General features: G+C 37.5%; 1 protein-coding gene across 1 annotated transcript in view; it reads right to left on the minus strand.

Moving 5' to 3' along the window:
• The window catches only part of LOC139731320 (rap guanine nucleotide exchange factor 2-like), a 142358-nt gene that overhangs the window by 26971 nt on the left and 89184 nt on the right, over nt 1-26203 (minus strand). The window contains exons 6-17 of the mRNA XM_071642207.1: nt 25368-25418; nt 7768-8028; nt 7135-7207; nt 5871-6007; nt 4728-4813; nt 4030-4148; nt 3152-3252; nt 2586-2750; nt 1902-2009; nt 1156-1227; nt 653-784; nt 365-473 (exon numbers count right to left, since the gene is read on the minus strand). Of these exons, the coding sequence (XP_071498308.1) occupies nt 365-473; nt 653-784; nt 1156-1227; nt 1902-2009; nt 2586-2750; nt 3152-3252; nt 4030-4148; nt 4728-4813; nt 5871-6007; nt 7135-7207; nt 7768-8028; nt 25368-25418 (1414 nt within the window). The remainder of the gene's footprint in view (nt 1-364; nt 474-652; nt 785-1155; nt 1228-1901; nt 2010-2585; nt 2751-3151; nt 3253-4029; nt 4149-4727; nt 4814-5870; nt 6008-7134; nt 7208-7767; nt 8029-25367; nt 25419-26203) is intronic.

Consider the following 26203-nt stretch of genomic DNA (forward strand, 5'->3'; position numbering starts at 1 on the left):
GTAAATGTTCTTTGAGAGGCATGATTGAAACAAAAATATATAAAAAAACAAAGAAAGAAAGCAGTACATCATTGAAGGTCTATGGACTTAAACTTATGACATTCCAAACAAACATAATCTTGCCACAGAATAATAGTACACTACTTTTAAATCAATTAATATTTTGAATGTCATTCTCCATATATTCCAGAAGGCAAAATCAAAGTCTCATCTAGAAATGTTATTTGTCAGCAAGAAATGTTCTACTACAAAACTTTTCCTTATTGAAATAGCCATGCACTACTAAACATTTTGTGTTCCACAATCTACGGCAGTTAATATTCTGAAATGCGCTAAAATCATTGATACGAATACACAATCTTACCTAGAGTGTTGTATTTGACAATGATACTGAGATGTGTTGTTCCCTTTAAGATCTTCTCTGCTTTCTCATTGGTCACATGCTCAAAGTTGTGTCCATTCACTTCCAAAATCTGGAGAGGAAATGCAGAAATTTCACATCATCAGACAGAGGTGACAAAAGATGATAACCATTAGAGAGAAAAAAAAAAGAACAAAAATATGATAAACGACACCCAAATATATTCTACAGGATCAATAGTTTGGACAAATATTAAAGCTGTAAATATTCGTTCATGCTATGGTTGCTTACCTGATCTCCTTTCCTTAAGCCAACTTGTTGAGCCTTGGATCCCTTGTCTACTTTGGAGATGAATATTCCCATCTTCTTTTCCCAGCCTCCTACGATGCAGAACCCTAATGATGATTCTCTGTCAGACCTCGCCTGTACGACAACACCAGGAAGGAACCAATTAACATCATTTAAGAGCAATGAACATACACATCTGGAATCTTTGTTTCACATTTTCTTGGTTTCATTCACTTTTACACAAATGATATCATGCTATGAATCTGTATCAAAGAGAATATGATGTAAAATATAAATCGTATTACCTAACAATATAAGTTTGTGTGGTATAAAGAGAAAGAATTACAAACAGATGCATGTCATCATATAAGCCTATTTTTAAATAGTGAGGTATAAGTACATATAGTAAAATAAGGGTGACTTTTATCATATGCCATTTCATCAACGGTCAACAGAATATCTGAAATCTTGGCACTGGAGAGGAGAGAAGACACTGGTCAACTCACTAAGACGACCGTCCTAGGCTTGGCCTTGGCTGCCCCTGCTATATGAAGCAATCTCAGCTGACCACTCATGTTCTGGAAAAAAGACAAACAGACCATCATTTCATCATTTCAATTGCTGGAGCAGGAGGTACTAAAATGAACTCCTCCTACGATGTCTATTCAAGGCTTGTAGGAATTCAGCTGGTGTCACAAATTATAACAAACCTCAATCGCTGAATAGACCAGATTATCTATGAAATACTCATTCTCTTGAAAATGGTAAGAACACGCTTATGGAAACATCAAGAGTGGGCAGGCCCTTTTCAGGGCCATGTATGTGCCCAAGAAAGAATATGTCGTGCACTGTGAAGCCTTCTACTACTGTATCAAACCTCTCATTCATATATGCTTAACTTGGTGGTAGAAATGATTGAATAAAAGTGAACATTTAAAAACTTCAGTATTCAGGATAAGGTCAAAGTCCCATGCCCCCATTCATCTCAAACACATGGTATTCTTTACATCTACAACTTGCAACTTCTACAACACTTTTTAAAGTAAACAATATATAAAGTGCATGAATCAAGTGAAATTTTGAGGACTAGAGTAATGCAACCATGTGTGGACAAATTAAGCTTGTTGTTCTTTCATCAAATAACTCCTTTTTCTCTGACTAATACCAATGTACACAATAATACCCTGTCACATCCCCTTTTACTATTTAGGATACTCTCTGAAAACGTTGACTCTAACAGAAGGTAACATACCCCTTTCTCCAGGTTGTCCTCAAAATCTTCCAGGAACTCAATCATGTCTGGATTGCTCTCAAAGTCGTTGTAGTAGTTATTGACCCACAGCAACACCACCCTGGTAACCTGGAAAGTTAAATGCACAGGGAGTAGATTACATAAAAGGGGAGAGTTTCATTGGGTAGGCAATGGCACGGCAGGTTGGTATATGATTCAGACATTCACTCCTAATGTAACCAGTCATGTGAAGGTGGAAATGGATACAATGCCTCAAGGACAGTGAAGAATGGGAACCAAGTAATTTCTGTGTCAATATTTATACATAACTACAATTTCCTACATAAGACATCTCATGAATTATGATCAGCATGAGGTAAGCTACAGCTTCAAATCTTAGTTTTACAACTGTGCATCTTGTATTATCACCGCTATGAATATGGTATACTGTAAAACTGGAAATCTATTGCCACATACTGCAAGTGCATCATGTTATAGAGGAGAAGTACTTCTGAAATCTACACTGGTATTCCTAATATTACATGTTTTTATAACATCCTCCATCATATGATGATCTTAGGATATCAAAATAGTTCCAAACTATTCAAGTACGATGAGCAACGTGGATATCTACAATTACTTCAGAGAAAACTGTCTGATATCTCCTCCATTTCTGCTTTAGAGTGCAATATTTGAGTCATCTACCTTGTCCCTCATGTCAACATCATGGAACCAGTGAAGCAGACAGCTACAGATATTATGAGGGCTGTCCATGTAGGTACGATATGTCATGAGAAAGTCCTCCACATAGGTAGGATCCACTGGAGAATGATTGGCAATCAGATGGGAAACTAGTCTTTCAGCAGTCGCCTGTAGAGGGAGACAAACAAACAGAGAGAAAAACAGTAAGCATCTTGAGAGCGACCTCGAAGGTTACTTGCTCTACTAACTCACTCTACTAACTTTCAGTGTATCTTTGACTTGCAAGTGCAAGATTAATAAGTATTGGTATAGACTAAACGGTAACAACATACACTGTACACTAACCTCATGAATCATACCAAAATTCTCAAATCTTCACTACTACAGGTGTATATTCATTCATTTGATGCTGCAAATAGATTTGACACATACTTCTGATCTTTTTGATGGTATACGAAGTGAACTTTGACCTTTCTTTGAACAAGTGTCTTTCATTTTCATGTAGAAAGGAATAGAAAGAATGCACTTGTCACGTAAGCCAAGAAGACTGGTGTGCTATCCCATCTCACCTTTATTACTACATGACCCAGGCGCCTCTCATCGAGAACTCTGTGTTCCGTCACCATCACTAGCTGGCCGTCTTCAGTGATTCGCCGTATATTTTCTTCACCTGGAAATAAATAAAGCCACATTTCCACCAATTAGTCTCATCTCAAAATGCTAAGTAAGAGACAAAAAAGACAAACCCTCTGTCCTTCAACTTCAGACAGGTAGTACTGAAGTGAAGAAGAACAATGGAGGCCAAATCCATTCATTGCCCAAAACTGAAAATGAAAGTATGAAATGAGGTGTGTCGATCTCACACATCTATTTTTACAAAGCCTCATATCACTAACAGCCTTACATCTATTGATATCCAGGATATGCTGTCATGGCGACTGCATCAACTTCCGTTGGGTGTGTCCTTATTCGATAGAAATAAGTAGACATGTGTTGTATCATGTCTTTGTACATGTATGACAAAAATGTCATAGCATTCACATTTTTCACTTCGGAAAGTGGAATTGATCACAGCGAAATGTAATGCTCCATGCAAGTAACTATAAAAACCTTTGAAGACAAAATTAACATATATCTAGGAGAAAAGGGTGATCTGTAACACTGGCTTTTATACACAAAAATGTAGGAGTCTGCTTTCTTATTACCTGAATATATGCACATGATATCTTTTTGAAAACATATATCTCAATTTATTGTTCTCATATATGAAAGCACATTTGAATAAATAAACATTTTTTTCTTTTGAATATATTGGATATCGTCCAATTTTCGCCATATATGAAGATTGATCCGCCAAGCATCCCAAATGCCAGACAGATTTCAGCTCAATGTTCAACAAAGTGTGAAGTAGAGGGTATCACAATGAAACTATACAAGTTTGACTAACCCTGTGTTAATATTCTGTAGTAGTGCTCCTGAGCTATGCAGACAAATTGACAATCATCCACTGTGGTTCTCATGGTGCCGGAGTGTGTCTGTTTATCCATCGTCGGACGGACACCAAAACTACAAGGAAGTGGGATAAAGGATCGGTCTTCACATCAAAGCAAACAAACGATAGTAACAAACACGATGTCATCAACATCATCTGTCTGTAAAGACTCATGCTGTCCTTGTATCAACCTAAAATACATTAATATATCAATATGTGACACATTAGACAGACTAACAAGAGTGATATATCGTACAAAAAACTGTAACACTGAACCAGCAAACCTATTGAAGGCAGGAAGGGGGCTAAACCCAAATGACATAATTTTAACGACAGCCAAAACGAATGCCCTCATATTAGAGTACAAATTTCATGACAGTTTTGCCTAGACTAATTTGCACTTTAATATTATTGTACACCTCTAGCATTTAAATTGATTATACTGAAATACATACATGGAGAACTGTTGGTTGAACTGATTTGAAAACAGTGACAGAATGTCATAGATCTCATGATAAGGTGTCACACAGAGGTCATTGTCTTGCCGAATGAATGAATCACTAATTTTATTCATTCATTTTAAAATGTCACATGACGTCATGTCACTATGCTCGCCTGATCAATGGTTCTCCAGATATCATTCTTCATCTTACCTGTCCCCAAGATGTAGCTCCTCCACCTCCCCTCCTGGTTTGGTCACCTCCACATGACCATTCAAGATGACTGACCACGAATCGAGCTGTTCCAGACAGGAAAAAACAAGTAGGCGGAGAACACCAGTCTTTTAATCATTATCAAAACCTGATAGCATCTAGTTCACTCATTGATTATGCCAACATGTAACAAATTACTTCAGTTGCCTGGCAAAAATGAAGTCTCCGGGTAGAACAAGAGAGGGACCAATTGTTGCAAATACATAAGCTTGGTCTTTCTGAACTGTTAGTGAAATCATACTGATGGGGGTGGGGTTTAGGAGCTAATAACCTGTAATGCTGGGTTACCGCTGTCGTCCGATCTGCCAAGCACCTCGCAAAAGGCATAGATTGTGGAATTTTGTATAGGTCTATCATTGGATTGAAATCATGGTCCTAAATGTGGAATAATCGTGGTGATTTTATCAGATCTTGAGGTTAGTCCTGATTATCGCATTGATAACATGGAAAATGTCTGGACAGCTTAAAATGCGATTGCCACAACTGACCTCAAGATCTGATTAAATCACCACGATAACTCTGCAATTAAGATTGATCTTGGCACAAACTGTGATAGACATAAACAAAAATATTTCCCTCTAAAACCTCTCAAAGGGCATTCCAGGCAATTTATATAATTTCACATCATGTACTACATAAATTAATAGTGCCATGTATAGATATGTGGAGTTTACTGTGGTCCTTGAACAGATAAACCAACACTCTGAAAGCCCCAAAACATAATACACTGAAAAAAGGATGATAAAGTAAGAGGTTCATATATTCCAGTAATGAAGCAATGTCATTTGATTATAATGCCACTTGCTTTGAGCTTACCTTTGTAGAATTATGTATGCTTTCTCCCTTTCTGCTGCTTCTTTGAGCACTGAATCATGCATATTGCCTGACATGTCATCATTCATGTTCACTGTTGTGAATTTTGAATATGTTCTTATTCTTCATCCCAATCTTTATAAATTCTGAAACTCTGTACCCAGCATAACCAATTTATAGATGTTCAGATGCAAAAGTCTGAAAATCATCTGGAACTCTCCCTTAATATAATCCTAGTTTCCTGAAGGAGTCCATAAAGGATTCCATTACCTCTTCACCATCCTTCATGACCACTGTCCCTGCCTTGCCCACTACAGCAAAGACCATGACAGAACACAGCGCCCTCCTCACAGACATCGTCACGTTGGCAAAGGCCGGCAGGTGTCGCATGAAGTCCAGCAGCAGTTCTGGGACAGATGGAGAATGAACGCCAGAATGTCACACTATCTCTCATGATTTCTGTTAATAGTGCGGGTTTGGAATATGTAATTAAATAAACGAATGCTTTGTGTATTACAGTAGAAAATTTGCATATCGTCGCTGGGGTGACAAGTCCTTGTGTCTCAAATCTTGGTGAAAACGAGTTTTTGGATTAATGGTCAGATAATCAGTTAAGTGATGTCCTGTCCAAATCCTAGCTGTCTTACCCAAAAAATGAAGCTACCAAGGTATGTCAAAGGAAAGGCTGTCCCATATGATATAGTGCTTTTTTTTTTTTTTGCTCTCCTGAACATTTGACATTTTGTAGATATGAGGTCTTGTCACCCAAGCAACAATGTGAATATTTTGGCATAAGATATTGGACAAATTGCTTTTGTAGACAGGCCTTGAAGGAAGACATGCATCCACCTTGTACACATAAATCCTTTTTACTTTACATGCCATGGGGTTTGAGACTGGTCTTGGAACAGGAAGAGGTCTGTTTTAATTCATACAATGAAGACAAAAAAAAATCATGTTTTTTCTTTCACCATGATATCATTTTCTTTAACCATGATATGTTAAACCTTCTTTAACCATCATTTTCTTTAACCATGATATGTTAAACCTTCTTTAACCATCATTTTCTTTAACCATGATATGTTAAACCTTCTTTAACCATCATTTTCTTTAACCATGATATGTTAAACAGGTAAAGGTTCTCTCTCATTGGTATGAATCAACGGAGTCTGGAGACGGGAAACACAGCAAGTTGGCAGCTAACTCCATGTCTCATTGAAATCAATGACACCAGGTGTTCTGTCTTGCAAACACTCCATGGCTGGGTAACATCATTTCCTCTTTTCAGGATACTCTGTGGTTTATAGCCAACAGAGTCACAGTCCTTCCAGAAAAGTTTGGCTCTTTCACATAATGACAATAAGGAGTTGTGTCACAAATAATTATGAAATCAACCAAATACAGTTGTTCTTGTTATCAGGATATGACAGATTGCATACAGTATCTTGCTGGGTCAGTTCTTCACAAGATCCTTGAGATTGCTACTGGTAATGAAGTATGACACGAAAGTGCCATCTACCCAAGAGAAACTTACCGATTTCATCTTCTGTTCGGTGCATTGGGTCCTTCTCCAAGCAGTCTCTGACCAGATCTCGTACCAAAATAGACTGTATAAGGCAAGATTGGATGTGAAGTGTTAACAATGTGTGGTTATGAGTCTCAAATCTATTAAGGTATATTCTTCAAGCTGATTGGCAAGCATTATAGTTATGACATAACGCAATGCAAAATACAAGTGGTTACCGGGCTAACATCTTAATGCTCAATGCTGACTTACTTTAACAAAACTGCTACCCAGGGAACACAATCACTGTAAAGCAAATATCATTACCTTCTACTACGCCCTGAAACATGACTAAAATGTGACGTTAATCGTTCAAACAGAGTAAGCTTTTACTTATTTATCCTTGGGTACTTGTATATTTAATTTGATGAGAAGAAATTTACCACCAGGAGTGGGACATCACTGATACACTTATTTATTCATTCTCATTTCATAACTATCATTACCATTGGTTTTCTGTGCTTGCGAACTGCCAAACTTGTAAAGAAACACGCTACATTATTGACCAATTCTGACTGACAATGTTCTTTTTCGACAGAAATGCAGACTTGTTTGGAGGACCTAATCATCATTTGGGGCTCCATCTCAAGATCCCAAGCTCACCCCTGACTCGCTGGACTCCTCCTCATCTGAGTCCACAGTACTCTCCACCAGCCCACTAAGGTCCAAGTCCTGACCCTCCGTGGCCGAGTACAGGTCAGAGAAGCTGCTACTCATACTGCTGTGCATCGAGCTCCGGTCCCCACTGCTCATGGTGTGGGTCGGCGTGTTATGGGCGGAGAGCGCCATCAGGTGGCGGGGATGAGGGTCGGGGTTGGAGTCCATGATGATCTGCACATCATCTAGGTCCTTTTTGTTGTATTTCTGGAGAACAAAAAAAGATTACACTTGATTTAAATGAATGTAAATTTGTAGTTCTACATAATATCAAACTTATTGAGACTATAGTAAAAGTGGTTAAGGATTTTCTTCAGCTTTAGTTTTGAGGAAAGGATGTTTTCTTAAAAACATGACCTTTGAAGGGTAGTGATCAAGTCATTCACTCCAAAAGACAAAAACATAATGAAACAGATAAAAACACATGGATCCACTTGGTGGTGCTGATCAAGTTGAATACACAAGAATCTAGCACAGATTCAGCCCTGGCCATCTTCTTTTTCAATCTTTGAACAGCTTGTATTTCTCCAATTAGCAAATTGATACTTCACAACAGTTTACCAAAATATTGAGATTGGCCAAAAAATATGATGAGTGAAGAAAAAGAATGATATTTAAAGTGAGTGAGCTGCACAACATGAATAATTGCTCTTTAAAACACTGTTAGTGTGAACACATCATCAAAATCTTTCTTGATAATTGTTAGTTCACTGAAACATAAATTATAACAAAGACTGCAATCCAATACAAGTTGTCGGTCAAAGAATAAACAAATAACTCTGCAGGTACACTTTCATATATTGGAAATTCTCAAATGGGGAAAAAGGGAGGGACAGGTTACACGAAGAGGAATCAAATCAAGGGATTCAAAACACTCAAGTAGTTAATGTGTTGTCATGGAAACTCCACAAGCATATAATCTCTATTACTTTTAAAAGAATCAAACCAGTATTTCTGGACATATGATTATTTGTGAGTCAAAAGTTAATATCCACGTCTAAGTAGTCACACACACTGTACATTCAGCTTGAAATACCAGTGTATTGTTTGTAGTTGGAATAAAGTCTACTGAGTACACTCTCCATTACAATCAAAATTTGTGCTGTCATTCATAGGGTGTGGCATTTTTGGAAGATTTCATACCTACAATAAATGTATAACAAAAGAAAAAAATGGAGCTCTGTAAATTGTTCCACTCCTTTTCAGATTGCAACAATGTGCACATATGCACATTGGGTTCTTTTCACTTTCTTGGACGTGTCATGAACTGTTTACACTGTACTCCTGTTACTGTATAGCGAGTTTGCAATGCACAGAATCAGACCTTTTCTGAAATTGAGTGACAATTCCTTCAGAATGAAATGAACATGTATGTATGTAAATAGCTGTAATGTTACCAATGGCTGATACCTGCTTTTTCTGAAAAGATATAATCACCAGTCTATATGAAAACCTTGCTTTTCGTAACTCGAATTGTGATTTGTCTATTCATGAGTAATAATGATATGTATGCAGTTTTAGACATAATGACATTTCTCAATGATTTCTTGGTATTTGAAGGAATGATGTTACAGTGAGAGAAGAAAGACCTCAATCGGACCTTTTCTGTCACTTAAAGAACATGTCAGCTTTTCTGAATTCACCAAATCACCCTGTTCAATGGTGCCATGCATTTACAGCATTAAGAGTGGTACACAATTCATAATTATAAGTCAGCCCAAATATCAACAAGCCATAACAACACACAGCCGCATACATGGTAAGAGTACATTAAACATGCAGTGATATAAATACAGACATGCAGTATAATGTTGCGTTACATACAGTATCACATGCAGCAGCCCTTTTTCTTGTTTCCTAGTCCGTGATATCGTGATAGAAGATATTGCCATGTACAGGCACTGAGACAGACCCTATGCATCTTAATCTGTGACGATGTTTTACACATCCTACATTTGAAGGACACTACACGGATTCCGATCTGAGGCCATCCATAAAATGGTGCGATCTTGTCAATGTGAAAAGGTCATTTGCACCCTGATCTATCGCAGCCCCCCTCCTAAGGGTAGGCTGCAAGAGCCATCAGCCACTAGCACTATGTATGGTGTGAATAATAGTCACAGAGACAAGGATTTAGTAGAAATAAGGGTACATACATGTACATTGCACAGGTATTGGTTTCAGGATAAATGTGGAAGAAAAAAAAAAACACCTTTGGCTAATTCATGATATGATAAGTAAGGCAGAATATAAAACTGAAGGGAAACTCTGTGGAAGATTGTCCTGAATAGAACTTTTCTTTTACACTCAACATTTTAACTTTGGCTTTAACTGTATTATATTGAGCAATTGTGATTGGAATTCTGTGCACCGGTACTGCCATGGTCTTTATTGTTGTTGTTGTTGTTGTTGTTGCTGCTGCCATGGTCAGATTTGTTGTTGTTGTTTGTTTTTTTAACTTTTCAAACACTTCCTGAGAACATGTTTTGTTTTGCAATCATAAAGATATATAGCTGAAAAATCAAAGTTGTTCATAGTTTGTCCATCTAACTGAATATAGCCCTGAATAAAGAATGAAGACGGCTCTTTTTGTGGGATGCTCATTGTGAAAGGGGAGTCCACAAACTGTGCATTTTTTACTGGTACCCTCACAACACTAGCAGAATCCTAGGAATAGGAATCCTAATACTCTACATGCACTGGTCAATAGCAACTTGGTCATGTTGGTATGGTTATACTGAAGAGTCTGTAAGTAGATCTGATAAAGCTTTACATTGCAAATTTCCTAATCTGAATGAAACATGGCCCAAGGAGAAATGAGGTATATTCTTTACTGGAAGTGTACATCTCTTGACCAGACAGCTGGTTATCTCATTTACCATCATTACAATTATTTCATGCTTTGCATCAATATCCATCACAAGCAACAAGCTATCAATCTTCACTAACTCTTAACCAGCTTTATCTGTGTTGTTTTGTTGTTTTTATGTGCATAATGTATGTATGGTATGTGCGGTATGCGTCTGTGTGTGTGTGTGTGTGTGTGTTATGTGTGGTTACTGATTACTTCCTCTATCAAACCACTGCAGTATAAACTGTCCTTACAACGAAGGAAATGACCCTTGATTACATTAGTGTCACTTCAAAGTCACAAAAACACAGCAACGACAGATTAAGTAATAAAATGTAAATAGATTATCACAACTTAACTTGAAATTAGGTGATTTACAACACAGTCTGCCTGTCCACTAACCTAATATCAACATATTCTGTATGTCACTGAATAATATTGCTCGGTTTATTTTCTGTTTTATCATTAGCTTGATCAACACACCTTTTTTTTCTATACATGAACTTAGATCCCAGAAGACTTGATATAGTCCCACATGCATGAAAAAACAAACAACTAATCCTCAACCATTAGATATCTTGAGCACTAACTGATATACCCAAGGCATGAAACAATGAAATTCCTGACAAAAACTTGGCAAATATAAGGTTGGGCACAAACTAAAATGATCATCAGAACCCGTTTTAAGCATTCCACCACAGAGTAAATATCATATTATAGCATGAAATAAACACATACAGCAGGCTTTAAAAGATCTTTAAAGACCGACTGGCTTCACTGAACTGAGCATTCCAAAAAATGATTAAATACAATGTAGACCTTGCTTCCCAAGCCCAAGTTTTATATCATGAACATACACCCTGTACCTATCAAAGTGTCAAAGTCAAATGGACTCATAAATAGAGTGTAAAAGTCATACTGTAAAAGTGGAAATTTTCGCGGTGTTGAAATTTTCGCACATTTCGCGCAACCAGAAGCTAGCGCGAAAATAAAAGCACGCGAATATTTTTGCATGCCATGTGTTCCCATAGTCAATGTCTTGATTCCGCGGAATTAAAAACATGCGAAATTCTTCTTACCGGGCCAAGCGCGAAAAATTAGTCGCGAGAAAATGTCCACTTTTACAGTAATGCAGTCATGTAGATAATACAGGGTTTAAGTGAGTAGGGTATGGAGAAAGGGGAAATTCAATCATTGTTTAATAGTTGTGCAACAAGACAGGGTAATCATTTTTGTGCAAACAACCAGTATAAAGCGCAACACATCAAACTTTTCTCCCCAAATACACAAGAGGTGCAAAATCAAACTGAGCAGTAATTTCACATACAGTATTCACAAACAACACGAAGTGCAGGAATTTCTTTCGCCATGCATACTCACATGGAAGTGTTCGGATTCAACAAATTTTTGTTTGTTTTGGTACACCGATCGAGAAGCGTGCACGAAAAATCATATCGCGTTGAAAGCAGAGAAACGCAGCATGGTCAAAGGAGAGAAAGAGACAACAACAAGAAAACCAAATATCATTATTCAAGCACTACAATGTACAAGTTGTATGTGTGCCACATCATACAGAGAAACAAAAAAGAAGCAACAAGTGGAGAATTTCCCTCAAGTGAAAGCAATAGCTGTCTGAATGAAAGTATAAATATCACTGAAAATCTTACCAAAGTTCTAGCTCTTTGAAAATGAGTCTAAAATCAACACGAAAACTGCTTGTGCTTTGGCAGTATCTCTCACTTGCTCTGGAGATCAACTCCCACAAAAAAGGACTTTTTTTTTTTAACACTTTGCATGAAAAATACTAGAATGTGTGTGTGTTGGAAGGGGGTGGGGATCTTACATAACGTCTTTGATATCATCGAGATATGATATCATGCCATGACTGAGAATACTGCCTCTGGGCTATAATATAAACTGATTTGTCAATTGATTATTCTGATAGTCCTATTATCAAACTTTGCTCAAATCTCCAGTGAGCTGATGGCTTTTCCTCACTCCTTTCATTCAAAGTATCTTTTTCATTGGGGTATACTCTCCTTCATCGTCATCATGCACATCAATAATTACAACCACTTCATCTTTGATCTTTTCTTTTACTGATAAACAACATAGAATGCTATTACAAGACTACAAGACTTGGAATAACACTCCATGACAAGAAGTAAAAACTCATAAAAACTGCAAAAACAAAATAACATTTATTTCCATGTCACACAAGATATGGTATAAGCACAATGCGAAAGCCACAGATATATATCGTATGAGAAGACTTACAGGGACCCCAAGGCAGGAGCAAGCAGGGAGGGAATACATGACAAATATTTCATCATTATTGGAAACAAGAAATGAAAACAACAATAATGCAAACTTTCATGGGGTGATGGTCATTCAATCTAGCAACCACTGTCTATGCCTAAAAGCTTTCTTTGACTGGTGCATGCAGCACTAGGACACACCTGGGTTTGAATACTTCGGGAGGGCATGGTGATTATTTAAAAAAAAAAATCTAGTGCAATGACTTCGGAGTGAAGGGAAGGACCATGCTCATATGGTTGATGATAATTTTTGATTTGTCAATTGTATTAGGATTGTCAGCATTAAACAAAACCATTTAGCTGATTCCCACATCATTCTTAAACAGAGACATAAATCTTAATCTTGATCAATATCTCTCAAAGTTCTCAAGCGACACAATAAGGCCAAAAAAAAAAATTGTTGCATTGGCGTAACCCGCCCGACCCTAAAAATTCCGCCGACCCCATGTTTTTTTATTTTTTATTTTTTGCTATCGATATCAAATATCTTGTTGATTGCGATCGCGATCGCACAAACCCGGAAGTGGAAACGGCTCTGGGGATATCGGATGTACGAGGGAGAGATCTAGCGCCTCGCATAAGCCTTCCTTGATCAGTACGTCATCTGTTTCCAACACGGACACGTACTCTAACAAGATTTATTCAGTGTATACGTAGCATTCAGACTGCGATGTATTGTGCACAGTTTTGCCATAGGTTTCTTGTGTGGAGAACTTACACGAATCTGTATATGTGGGACTGTAATAGAGATCGCCTTGTGCGATGAAAAGATCGTACATATGGGTCAATTTGCATCTATCTTATCTAAGTCAAAATAGTAAAATATGAAAACTGAGCTGAGCACGAGTTTTACACGTAAAATGCAGGTAGCAAAAAAAAAAAAAAAAAAATCCGCCCGACCGACCCTATTTGAAAATCTCATGTTACGCCAATGCAACAATTTTTTTTTTTTGGCCTAACCTTCAAGCTTTATTCACAAGATGCCTAAATTGAGTGGAAAAGGTCATGAACACCTCTAGTGCTTTTGGAATAGAAATAAGTTACATACATACATCAACGCTTCTCTGGTAAAAATCACAACAAACTGTTGGTACAGGCTGTGACATATTGCAAGTTGCTATCAACATACAAAGTATGTCCATGTATACCACAGAAGAATACATTATGAAAATAATCCACTAGAACTAAGCACTTCATTTTCTCTGAAGGATGTGTACATCACACATCTGGATATCAAGATATTCTATAATGGAATAAAGATATCTCTGTTGGATAGAAATGGCATTCAGTGGAAAAAAGAAATATGCCTTCTTGCAAGACAGTTTACTCGGACCACAATACAGCTGGCCTCGGCACACAAAGGAAGTGTTAAAAATAACTACTTTAAGATAAAAGTGGATCAAATAGACATGTATATTGTGTCTGTCTGCAACAAATAAAATTGATGATCTTCATTACATGACATCTGTTTGTAACATGCCTGTTATACTCAAGCACAAATTCTTACTTATACAAGATCTCCACAGACTGCAAACCTTTTGTTGTATTATGTTACACTAGTGTGTCTGGGCACATTGTCTACCACCATGAAATGTGAACCATACATGGCACCAATCCGCCTCGGCAGCATACATTCTTGCTGGTAAGCTCACATCTAATATTCCTATTACAGCCTTTCCCTTATACAAACCCAAGGACCACTGGTTTGCTTTGCATAAGTCATTAAAGTGCAATTCAACACCATGTTCACATCAGCTTTAATAAAAGATTGAAATCAACTACAGAAAATGGCAGTGCCTTCATCAAAACTGGACTCAAAACTAGAAGCCCTGGAGAGTACACACCTCCGACAAGGCCACATGGTCACTAATACTGTAGAATGCTGCAAGCATCTTTTCAACAAGTTCTGGACCTGGATCATCACCAAGAACTAATCACTGGTATCACTTCTAAGTGCAAACATTTAAACATTATTAATATTCCATAATTCAATTATTTCTATAGTCTCCTGTCCTTATTTATCTGATTTTACTCGACTAATCACAGCCAAATCAAACAATGTGTGGAATTGCACCAGAAATTTACAAGACAACTACACATAGTATATTTCTACTTTAATCTTCCCAGCTTTCCCCCTTCACTCACTCTTCTATTGGAAATCCCATCACGCATAACAAACATAACATTGGGAGATCAAGCATTTGTATGTGCAGTCCATATACGTAGAGCAACTCACCATTAGAGACAAGAAATTCAACAGCCATATAAGCATTTAGAATAATTTCTTACTTTCTGTTCTTTTCTGTCCAAATGGTTGTATTACTTCAAGCTTGTCACAAGCTCTTACAGCAGCACATTCAAATATGTATGTACAATTTTTGTGCTTTTTTTTATGATTATGATTAGATTCTCTTATCCTCTCTTACACTTGAATTCTGGGATAGAAAAGATGACAATCTAACTAAGCACTGTTTGGTGGAGAGTGCATGGTAATTAACTGTTATGAATAAAGCTGTGATGTCTACACAACAGATCAGTGAAGATTGAGCAATATTAGTAATGTATAAATACGGTCTACACCATTTAAACGACAGATATCAATATAGAGTGGTTGGTAATTGGGGCCTCATGTACTTTACTTGGGTAAATGATGGTTGTGATGCATGATTTTCCCCCCTCATGTCCACGTATGAATAACAGCATGATTTCCTTTGTTTTGGAAGGGGAATTAAAGGCCTTTACTCTGTCTTGGAGCATACAACATAACATTACGTATCTGATATGTTTGAAGGGAGTCGTAACAAGGACACATAACTCTTGCAAGAAAATGCACAACTGCAGTACTTTAACCAATAGCTCAATTCTCCGGGCGGTTTAGCAGGGAGCAACCCACATGGCAACCATACAGCCACATGACCAAACAACTTTATGAAATGCCTGTTTTTTATGTGGATGCTATTTCTGATAAAGTGCTGAATTAGAATGGGGTGCATATTTTTACCTCCACCAAGGAGGTAAAAAGTTTGTTTGTTTGTCCGTGTGCAAAATAACTCAAAAAGTTGGGAATGAATTTAGATGAAACTTGCAAGAAAGGTTGAGAATGGCACAAGGAACAAATGATTAAATTTTGGTGATGATCTGGACATTTTTATGGATATTATGAAGGATTTTCGATATTTTGGTAGGTAGGGTCAATGAACTGGGGAGTTGCGCTGCACATTTTTTAGGTTTTCATATGTGCACTACAGTGCGTGCTCTAACTGTGAGGTGCGCTGTGCAGTTGAGGGTTGATGACGTAACAAAAGGCTTCTATATTGGGAATTCAGGCCATTTTTAACATCCATACGTATCCAGGGTTTGAAATCACTGATCTCTATGGAAGAACAAGACCAGTAGTAGAAATATTATAATGCCAGAAATATTAGCTGCTTGGAGGAGGTCTGCGCTCTCGGAGTGCTTCTCTAGTTCAAAATATATCTGTTTTTAATAAATTACTGACTCTCAAATGATAATAATTTTCTTAATCTTTAATTTTACTACAATATTTTTGGACCTTTGACTTTCCTTTTGTTCCTGTTAAAAAGAAATAAATCTCTCCATGGGAAGGGTTCTTCTTCTACATGTACATAAGACTGAATATGAATGAAAGCATGGTACAAGTCTACTTTACAATGAAAAAAAAAAAAAATTTGATGGTACTGCAAGTACATACGGCCATAATACTGTGGTACATTGTGACTTTGAGATCTTATAGTGACCTATTAATGTATTAGGACAAATATCATTATGAAACAAAAATCAATGATGTCAAGTCACTGATGCACAATGGCTCATATGTTACTCTTCTTCTGATTCATTCTTTTCTTTTACCTTCCTTCCATTCTTTGACTATGTCTATGACTTTATTGAATTCATGTCCTGTAGATCACATTACACAATCTGTTTCAGTATCGATTGAAGAACAGGCAGCACGTAGCAGCTTGACTACAAACGATACGCTACTGCTGCTGTCTGATTTTTAAATGCAATACTTCCCTTCAGTATTATATAATAATCTTGATTTGTCCAGTTGTGTTTGAGCCAGCAGAAAATGCCAGACATTCAAAAGAAGTCTACTTTGTAGAGGAAAAATTGTTGAAACGCTAAACGCGACCAGATTGCTAAAAATCACAACAATTTTAGTGCATAATGCACACATTGAAGAAAAGGAAACATGATACAAGATGGATGGTGCAGTAAAGGCTTGTGCTCTGTGTTGTATTTGTGCTACATGTAGACCAGCAGTAGGAGAGGGAGAGACGTAGATCATATGTCCGTCTTGTATTGTTGCAGGTAGGTATGTGAATGCCTTCCTCTATCAGGAATACCAACCTTGTTAAGACAACATTGCAGTATTCTCGGAGCTGAAATAGCACAGTTTTGGTAGAGAAAACAGTATTTTACCTCCTCTGCAGTAGACATATATAGTACTAGAATTAGGGAAAACAATCTTTTCCATGAAACATACTCCATTTTTAGCAAGGAAAAACAGAATTAAATCTGGCAAGAAGTAACAGTTATAGTATTTCTGCTCTATCACATATATTTGATGTCCTCGTTTGCGGCTCTTCTTTCCCCCGGAGTAGGAAACTGCTCTTAGATAACACCGTTATCTGCCTTGGCGTTAACCTTTTGATCTTGGTGTATATTTGTGTCTGTTTTTGGGTGTGGGAGTTGTTGTGAGGTAATAAGCTCATCGATGCTCTTAGAAATCCACTGAATAGGCAGATCACGTCACACGGATGTACAATATCTGACACTGCTGTTTTCGGTGACATCTAAGTACAGGTAACGTGATGCGGATGTTGTCAGGACTCTAGAAGGGAAGTGCTCACATTTTCTAAAAATTAAATTGTAGATTTCAGTAAAATCCAGGAATTTATGTCTTCAAAGTACTTGTTTTGATATTATTCTTTAGTGTTTGTACGTTCATTACCACACATCCCACACACACACACACACACACACACACACACACACACACACACAAAAGAACAGTTGACAATCTGAAGGATTTAAGAGTCCTATAATGTATGATAATACTAAAGGCATATGGTTTCAATGATAGTAGATTAATCCTTGTAAGAAGTACATTGTCAGACAGAAAAAGGCTAGTGGTACTAGAATGATGTAAAGAATAAAACTGTAATGCAAAAATTTCATCTGTTGAAGTATGACATCTTCTAATAAGATATTACCATCATTGCTTTATGACACTATTCATCTAAACCAGTTTATTTTGACATGGCAGAAAAGAAGCCATACCATTACATATCTTGTGTGAACATAAACAAATGAGTTCTTCTGCCTGCGTGCAATATTAATACAGAACTACCACAACAATAACAATCACTTTACATCTTTACATACTCCCTTTTTCATTCAATGTTGATGAAGCACCCTCACCATACAATGCAGCAGAACAAGGAAGGAAATTACTTTTTCAAGTACATCATCATGGTCATTGCAATCAAAACCAAGTTATAGGACATCTCTCCTCTCTCTCTCTCTCATGGCTCTGTGTTTCTCTGTCCCAGTTGAGTCTCGTCTATCCCTACGCCCTTTTATTTGGCCACGCTCATTAGATATGGCCGTAGAAAGTGAGAGTAAGTGTGAACGGTCCATTTGTTGATTCAGCAATCCGATACGCGTCCCCTCACACATTTCCTACTTCCCCTTTGCTGTAAGATAGCATTCCCGTCTAAGTCTCATGTACATGATCTCACCGTGTGACCAGGAGTGTGTTAACTAGCCTACCGACAACTAATGCAAAGAGAATGTGGACTGAATGAATTAATACACACATACATTCTCCAACAATGCTGTTTATCTTTGAAACAGAAGTTCATTATCCTTTCCACATACTATGTAACTTAAGATGGTTGTAATGTTTTATTTGTAATAAAAATAACTCAGAATATCAGCATGGCATCAGTATAGCACACATAAGCCTGTACCATGGTAGTTTAACATTTCTTAAAGGACTTATAACTGGAGAACTATTCTAGGGATGTAACATGCATTGCTCTGTTTCATCACACCATAGCATTCAAAATATGAAGAGACAACTTTAAAAGCATCATTTTGAATACTAATCAAATTGATATCTCAGTTGTCACAAAGACATTAAACTTTCAATATTTTACCCAAATACACAATCAATGTTTGTTTTCCTGCTAGTCTACATGTGTTTACAGTGATGATTCCACTTTAACATGGCTACCAAATGTAGTTTCTAATCAATGAGATATAAACCTTAGAATCAACATATTTCAAACCTCATGTATATGAATTTAATGAAATCTATAATACCTGATATTACTGAGGGTGTATTTAATTAGGAAGGAATCAAATTATAAAACTTTCTTTCCTTGATGTTATGATTCTAATTCAATATTTTCCACCACTTCATTGAAGAGTAAAGAATGTATAACAATCCACTGCATGATAAGGATTGAATTGCTCCCACACGAGAACATAATCTAATGCATGGCTGTACACAACCCATCCATCGTACGAAACATGCCAAATTGATCTTATCTGGCCCAAATTTAATCTTCCAACTACTCTGCAATACTTTAGACCTGTATAAAATTGGGTGAAATAATGTGAAATGAATGCACAAGTGCATCAAATGGAAGATAGTATGTTGCAACATATAATAATAATAAATAATGATAACCAATATCTATATAGTGCCTATTCTATTCAGGTTCAAAGCGCATTGTGCAAAGTGCATTTCTCCTCGGCCTAAGCAAGAAAGATAATTCAGGACAAGGATAGAACAGGACCTATGCACACTTGAAATCAGATTAAAATGCACATGTATGCTATTCACCAGGAATCATATTTCTGAATTAACACCATTCTGATCCTTAGCCAAACACATGTATTTGCCTCCTTTCGCAAAATCAATTATGCCCAGACTACGTGGTGAATTCTGGTCATCTCTCTCCCTCAAGTGTCCTCCAGACATATCTGGAGAGTTATGGAGAAATGGGAGAGAGGGGAGATGCAGAAACACACACACACCCATGCACTGGGCTGTTTCTTTACCACTTTTTGGGTTGAGTGACGCCGTTGGCAAGAGGGCAATACGAGAGCATGGAAACTCTTTGGAGTGTATGGTAGTGATGCCTTCACACGACTCTCATACCCATTTCATCCCCCCCCCCCCTTTCTTTCTCTCTCTCTCTCTCTCTCTCTCTCTACCATCTTTTCTCCTGTTCTTTTATTTTGCATCCATTGGAAGGGGACTTCACACAGGCTTCCAAGGGACCAGGCAAACATCCTTACTGGGATAATCAGGTCCCCACTTGACTTAATCATTTGGCCACTGGCTATACTGAAAAGATGATGGGGGGGAAGGGGGGGGGGAGTAGAAGGTTGCCATGGTTGATAGGAATGTCTTTCCTCTGTCGATATTCATACAGCAGAGTTGCTGCTTCTCATAGCCCATTACATGAGAAGGAGACAGATTAGGGGGTTAGATGCAGAAGGTCCTCTAGATTTGCATGGAGTTAAACGATAAAGCTTCAAATTACCCCCAAACACTATACCGCATACAAATTTGACAGTATTTTAGGATGGCCACCCTAAGGAAGATGCCCACTGAAATATGGTGGATGGTAAGGCAAGACCCTTGAACAGTTTCTTTTTCTTTTTCACTTAGGGCAGTAGGCAGAAAAAAAAAATCATGAAAACACACAAACCATTTCATTCAGTTAAAGGACAAGTTCACCTTCATAAACATAAGGATTGAGAGAATGTAGTAATATTAGTAGAACACATCATTGAAAGTTTGAGGAAAATCAGACAATCCGTTCAAAAGTTATGAATTTTTGAAGTTTTTTTGCAGTACCCGCTGGATGAGAAGACTACTGCAGTGTATGAATAACTTAGATGTCACATGCGTACAACAATATAAGGAAAATATAAAGAGAATTTCACAAAATTCCATCTTTTGAAAAAAGTACACATTCCCCTGACTCGTTACCGATAAATGTTATGGGTAATATTATTCCCCCTGCCTTTAGAAAGAGGCAAGTCAATTGCTCTTTTATTATGCGAAGAAAGTGAAAATATGTTGAATTTTCTTTTATATTTTCTTTATTCTGTTGTACGCATATGACTCACAAGCTGTAGTAGTCTCCTCATCCAGCGGTTCCAACACAAAAATTTAAAAAATTCATAACTTTTGCATCGATTGTCCAATTTTCCTCAAACTTTCACTGATGTGTTCTACTAATATTGTTGCATTTTCTCAATCCTTATGTTTATGAAGGTGAACTTGTCCTTTAACCATGCTAGAAATGTGACAGTTGTTTTCAAAAGGATGTAATAAGCCAATCAGTAATCAGTGTGGCTAACAGATATCTTCTGCTGATATCATCTGAGGGGAGGTAGACCAAAAAATAAAAAGTAAAAATAAAAATAAAAATAAAAATGCTAACCAAATATACATGTACATCAAACTCTTGTGCATCACAATGAGAAAGTTTACAATGTACAATGTTACAATGTAACACCGTACAAATTTTCCAACATAATTATGCACTATTATAGCAACAGGCAAGGAAAATATTCTACACAGCAAGATTGTCGTCAATTTATTCATGAAAATATAGATACATCAACATTCAATGAAAACAGACAGATAAAAAGGCTGAACTGGATGGGGGACTTCAAAACCAGCTTGGGAAGGGAACAAATACATAAAACATGTGTAGAGGGAAGGCATTATTCCAAATGGGGAGCTGGAAAACTAGTCATTGATAATGACATGTGCAAATTTGGAAGTAGTTTGGCACACATTGTCCACTGATTTACAAGAAGCCCAGACTCACTGCTCTGACTACCCACAAGACAGCAACATAAGGGGCTAGTAATGGGGCAAAAGCAGAACATAGTGTGGGTGTGGCCCAGGGTAATGCAGGGGGATCCTTGGAAGGTGTGATGGCAAGCTTCTGGAGGGGGTATGGGGTGAGATCACCAGCTACTCTGGGATCCTGGATAGACCAAAGAATTTTGAGGTGCTCTGTACTTTTTATGGCAATTTTGAAGTAATTTTGTCAAATTTTCCCTTTTTCAATTCTCAATCAGATATATTTGGGGATGGCAATTTGTATCAGGATATGCCTTACTTAATGTTCCTCTAAAACATAAAGCTGATTTGGTAGTGATAAGTACAGGCATTCCAGGAATTTTATCCTTATTCTTCAGGATTATTTGAGATACATTTTGGTGAAGCTAACATGGTAGCTATCATTTGAAATGTCAAAATCCCACAATCAATTCAATTCTATACTTGGTCAGTCAACATTCTCCATGATATCATTTCTGTGTAACACCAAGAAAAATAGTCAGGAATACAAAGGTCTTTGTCTGTAAGGTTTAGAATGGAATCACGCTTACACTTCTGAATTCTGTTCCTCATCTCTTTATGGATCATAATTGACTATAATAGACAAACAAACCATTAGCGTCAGACATGCATACATTGTATGTGGACACATACAGTATACCCTTCATATATTATTAAAATTGTGCACATATATGATGTACATGTATTAAGTGGTTAGAACAATTAAGAGGCTATGAAACGCATCATATATGCACCTTAAGAGTAGTTACATTGTCAAGCGTATATCTGAGCACTAGGTCTTTGGTTTCATTTCTAAGTGTGGTGTCCCAAGTACACTGTAGATGACATTTTGAATGAGCTCTTCCAATCAAGCATCAATTGATTCACTTCACTGGCAGGGTAAAGTCCCGCTCTTAGCTTGGCGTGGATAGAATTTCAAGAACCACGCGAGGGCACTATCACATTTTCCTGTCAACGACGACAACAAGGTAACTGGAAAACTGTATTGTGAGGAGTGCATGCCCCATCTGGTATGGTTGAGGGGGGCTTATGTTCCAAGTGCACTAAATTTGAGAATGGTTCAAATTGCAAATGATTAGATTTGCAAAGCCCCCAGGAAATGGGGAGGGGAATCCCAGCTAATTTATAAATGGATCTGGAAATTGATTTTGTGGTAATGGTTGAGACTTGAACACACAAGGTGCTCATTACTTGAGCGTAAGACACTCTGGTGAGGGGAGGGCAGGGAAGACTCTGTCTAAGTTCTCTCACATCACAAGCCTCGAGGGCAAAGCCTCTGTCTTAGCACTCCTTGTTTACATTCATCCTCGCATCCTGAACACAGTTCCTCCCAATACATCTTTTTCTTCAGTACTGCAGATGAATTTGTTTTCATCAAGATGCTGTTCTAGAGGCTGAGAAATTGCCGTACTTGATCATCAAGACATTGAAGATGGAAACAGTTTACAGCCATATAATTTCATTGGATTGGTGACACTTGATACTTGATGAGGTAAATCCCTCCTGCAGCTCCAAGAAGCAATACTGAGATGAACAACAAATGTGTTAGGGAGGTGCAACGGTGATGATCTCTTATTTATAATGAAGAGGTTTACCCTGTGCAGTCAATTCTGGATACATCTTTCTTTATGAAATAATAGATCCAGTAGACGGCTGCAAAAATGTAACAATGGGGAGAACGAATGTTGTCAGGCTGGTCGTGGCATGCACAACTTGACTGGGTGGGCAGTTCCTGATCCAAAGCGATCGTCCAAAGTGCATCAAAAATTATTTGCATGAACAAAAGGAAAGCGCTGTTCTTCTTTCCTACATAAACAACAAAACAGACTTCTAAAACATTTTAAGATTAATACGCTCTTTGTTTCCTCAGTCATAAGATTGGCTTGGGATACTTAATCCTGTTAAGGTCAAAATAAATTTGGACATTTGAGCTCAAATGTAAATACATGACCGGCACTAATCCACATGAACTCAACACAGGGCTTTGACACTAGTTTTATGACTGCACTTCCTGATTAACTTGTCTCTTCTCAGCATTTGTACAAATTACATTAACACCTCTTGAGGAATTATTCACACTAAAGAATGTCAAATATTACCAGCTATCTCATTGGACTCTAGTTTTACCTCATTAAAAAAGAATAACATTTCACCGTCTCTGATTACTAAATCTCTGAAAGGGGGGTGGACAGTTCTTTACTTATTTTAAAGTCTCCATCAAAGATTGTTGCTAAAAGTAGATGTGGATTATCAATGTTGGCAATCATAGAGCATGTACAAGCTTGAATAAACACTGGATCATTTACTCACTCATGCCCAAAATCCTACACAGATGTCTTTGTAAACAGCACATGAGTAGCACTCTATGTTACTTTATGTCTGTGAACTTAAGAATCCTAACATTCATGCATTCATCAGTGTGGTGGATATCAATATCAAGGTTGCCATTAACTGAGTGGATTCAAGAACCCATTTACGGGGCATCTCACACTAGGAGCTGCCCACTGCAGAGCAAGCTGTTGTCTTCTCCTGATTGACATGTGACGTCAGTCTTCTCTTCATCCACAAAGGCTGCACCAGGATGAAACAACAGCAGGAAATACATCCAATCAGAGATTCCTGATGGACTGAAACCTGTTTCCATGACGACAGGGCATCACTTTAGCAGCTTCTCTCTCTTCAAGCCCCATTTGGTTCTTTTCATTTGCTGCCTAGAAATGTATGCCAATGTTTTGGCCTTGCTTGACTTAGAAGTTAAAGTGGGGTGATGATACGATACGAGATGAGCAATGCCAGAAAAAATATGTGCAGGATATATTTCAAATATACTGCAACATATTTCTCTTGGCCAGCTGAAAAGTGACTCATATTTTCATAATCAAGCTTGAATAAGGTTTCATATGGCAGCCGTAAGAATAAAATACAAAAACTTCTACCTACCATATAACAAAGCTTGTACAAATAAACAAGTAATAAGAAACATGTATATTGAACCAATGGTAACACAACAATATTCAAGAAATGCCTCAGCTGAAATAATTCGCTTGTAGTTCAGTATTTTCACTCAGACGTATCCATATGATAATGGAATCCTCTTCACGTCTTGGGAATAAAGACATGTGTATCCACATATAAAGTTAAGTTATCAGCAAAGGGAAGGATACGAATGGAACACTATTTCATCACAATCATTATGAAAGGAAGGCTCTAGGGATGAAATGTACTACTTGAAGCAGTTAGTAAAGAGGTGGGAAAATGGAAGATATGAGAATAATCTAAAATAAGTGTAAAAACAATAAAAACTTGTAAGTAAAGCATGATGGGTCTTCAAACATGCTTGACAGTGTCACAGGTGTTGTGGAGTGATGGATGAAAAATGTGTAAGCAAAGGTTCAAAACAAAAACAGTCAAAAGAGGACAAGCCAGAAAAGATTGAGAGAATGGTTGTCGCTACCTTCTCACTGCCCACTGACAGTGCTCGCTCAAGACGTATAGAGGGAAGAGGCTGTCAATTAATGGGTAGAGAAAGGACATTAACCATTCTTGACATAAGACAGAGATTCCAAGAGTCAGGCAAAGACATTCAGCATACATTATACACATAGAAGTCAACAAACACAAAAATCACAACACAATTTCATTCTTTCGGCATTCAAGAGTACAAGTAAACCCCATTATAACAAAGGCATGGATAAAATGGACTGATGTGATTACCAGTACTTCTAGGCACACAAACACATAGAAGCAGAAGAAAAATGACTTAATCAGATCAACCACACTACACCACACAATCATTGGGAAGCCATCATTATAATAGGATTTGCCTGTACATACACATCCATCATCTTGTGAAACACAGCCGTACACGTATCAACTGCGATGCATTGCAGAATAACTGAAGCTATACTGCTCTACCCAGCAACAAGCTGATGGCACTTTTTTTGTCTCTAGGTAGTGAAACATTCAGCTGACTGTGGAAGAAATATTTGCACATGACCATCCTTCACACGTCTTGTCTTTTAAATACTCTTTGCTGTGGAATATCTACTATGCTGTGGCAAAAATACTGTATAAACATTTGTCTTGCCAGCTCAGCGTGACAAACCTGCTGCCTTGCTGCCTTGACTATATCAATAGTGCAAACATAAAGTGTCTTTGGAATATATCATGTGCTTACATTTATACAGGTATCTCTGTTTTTACACTTGCAAAAGCAACTCCAAATCAACAGCATAAAAGATTTTTATTTTCTTTCTGTAAAACTTTCAATCGGTATGGACAGTAAATTAA

This window comes from Diadema antillarum, unplaced genomic scaffold (assembly GCF_040938485.1).
Source record: "Diadema antillarum isolate AM-2024a unplaced genomic scaffold, OU_Dant_1.0 seq00000368_RagTag, whole genome shotgun sequence".
NCBI lineage: Eukaryota > Metazoa > Echinodermata > Echinoidea > Diadematoida > Diadematidae > Diadema > Diadema antillarum.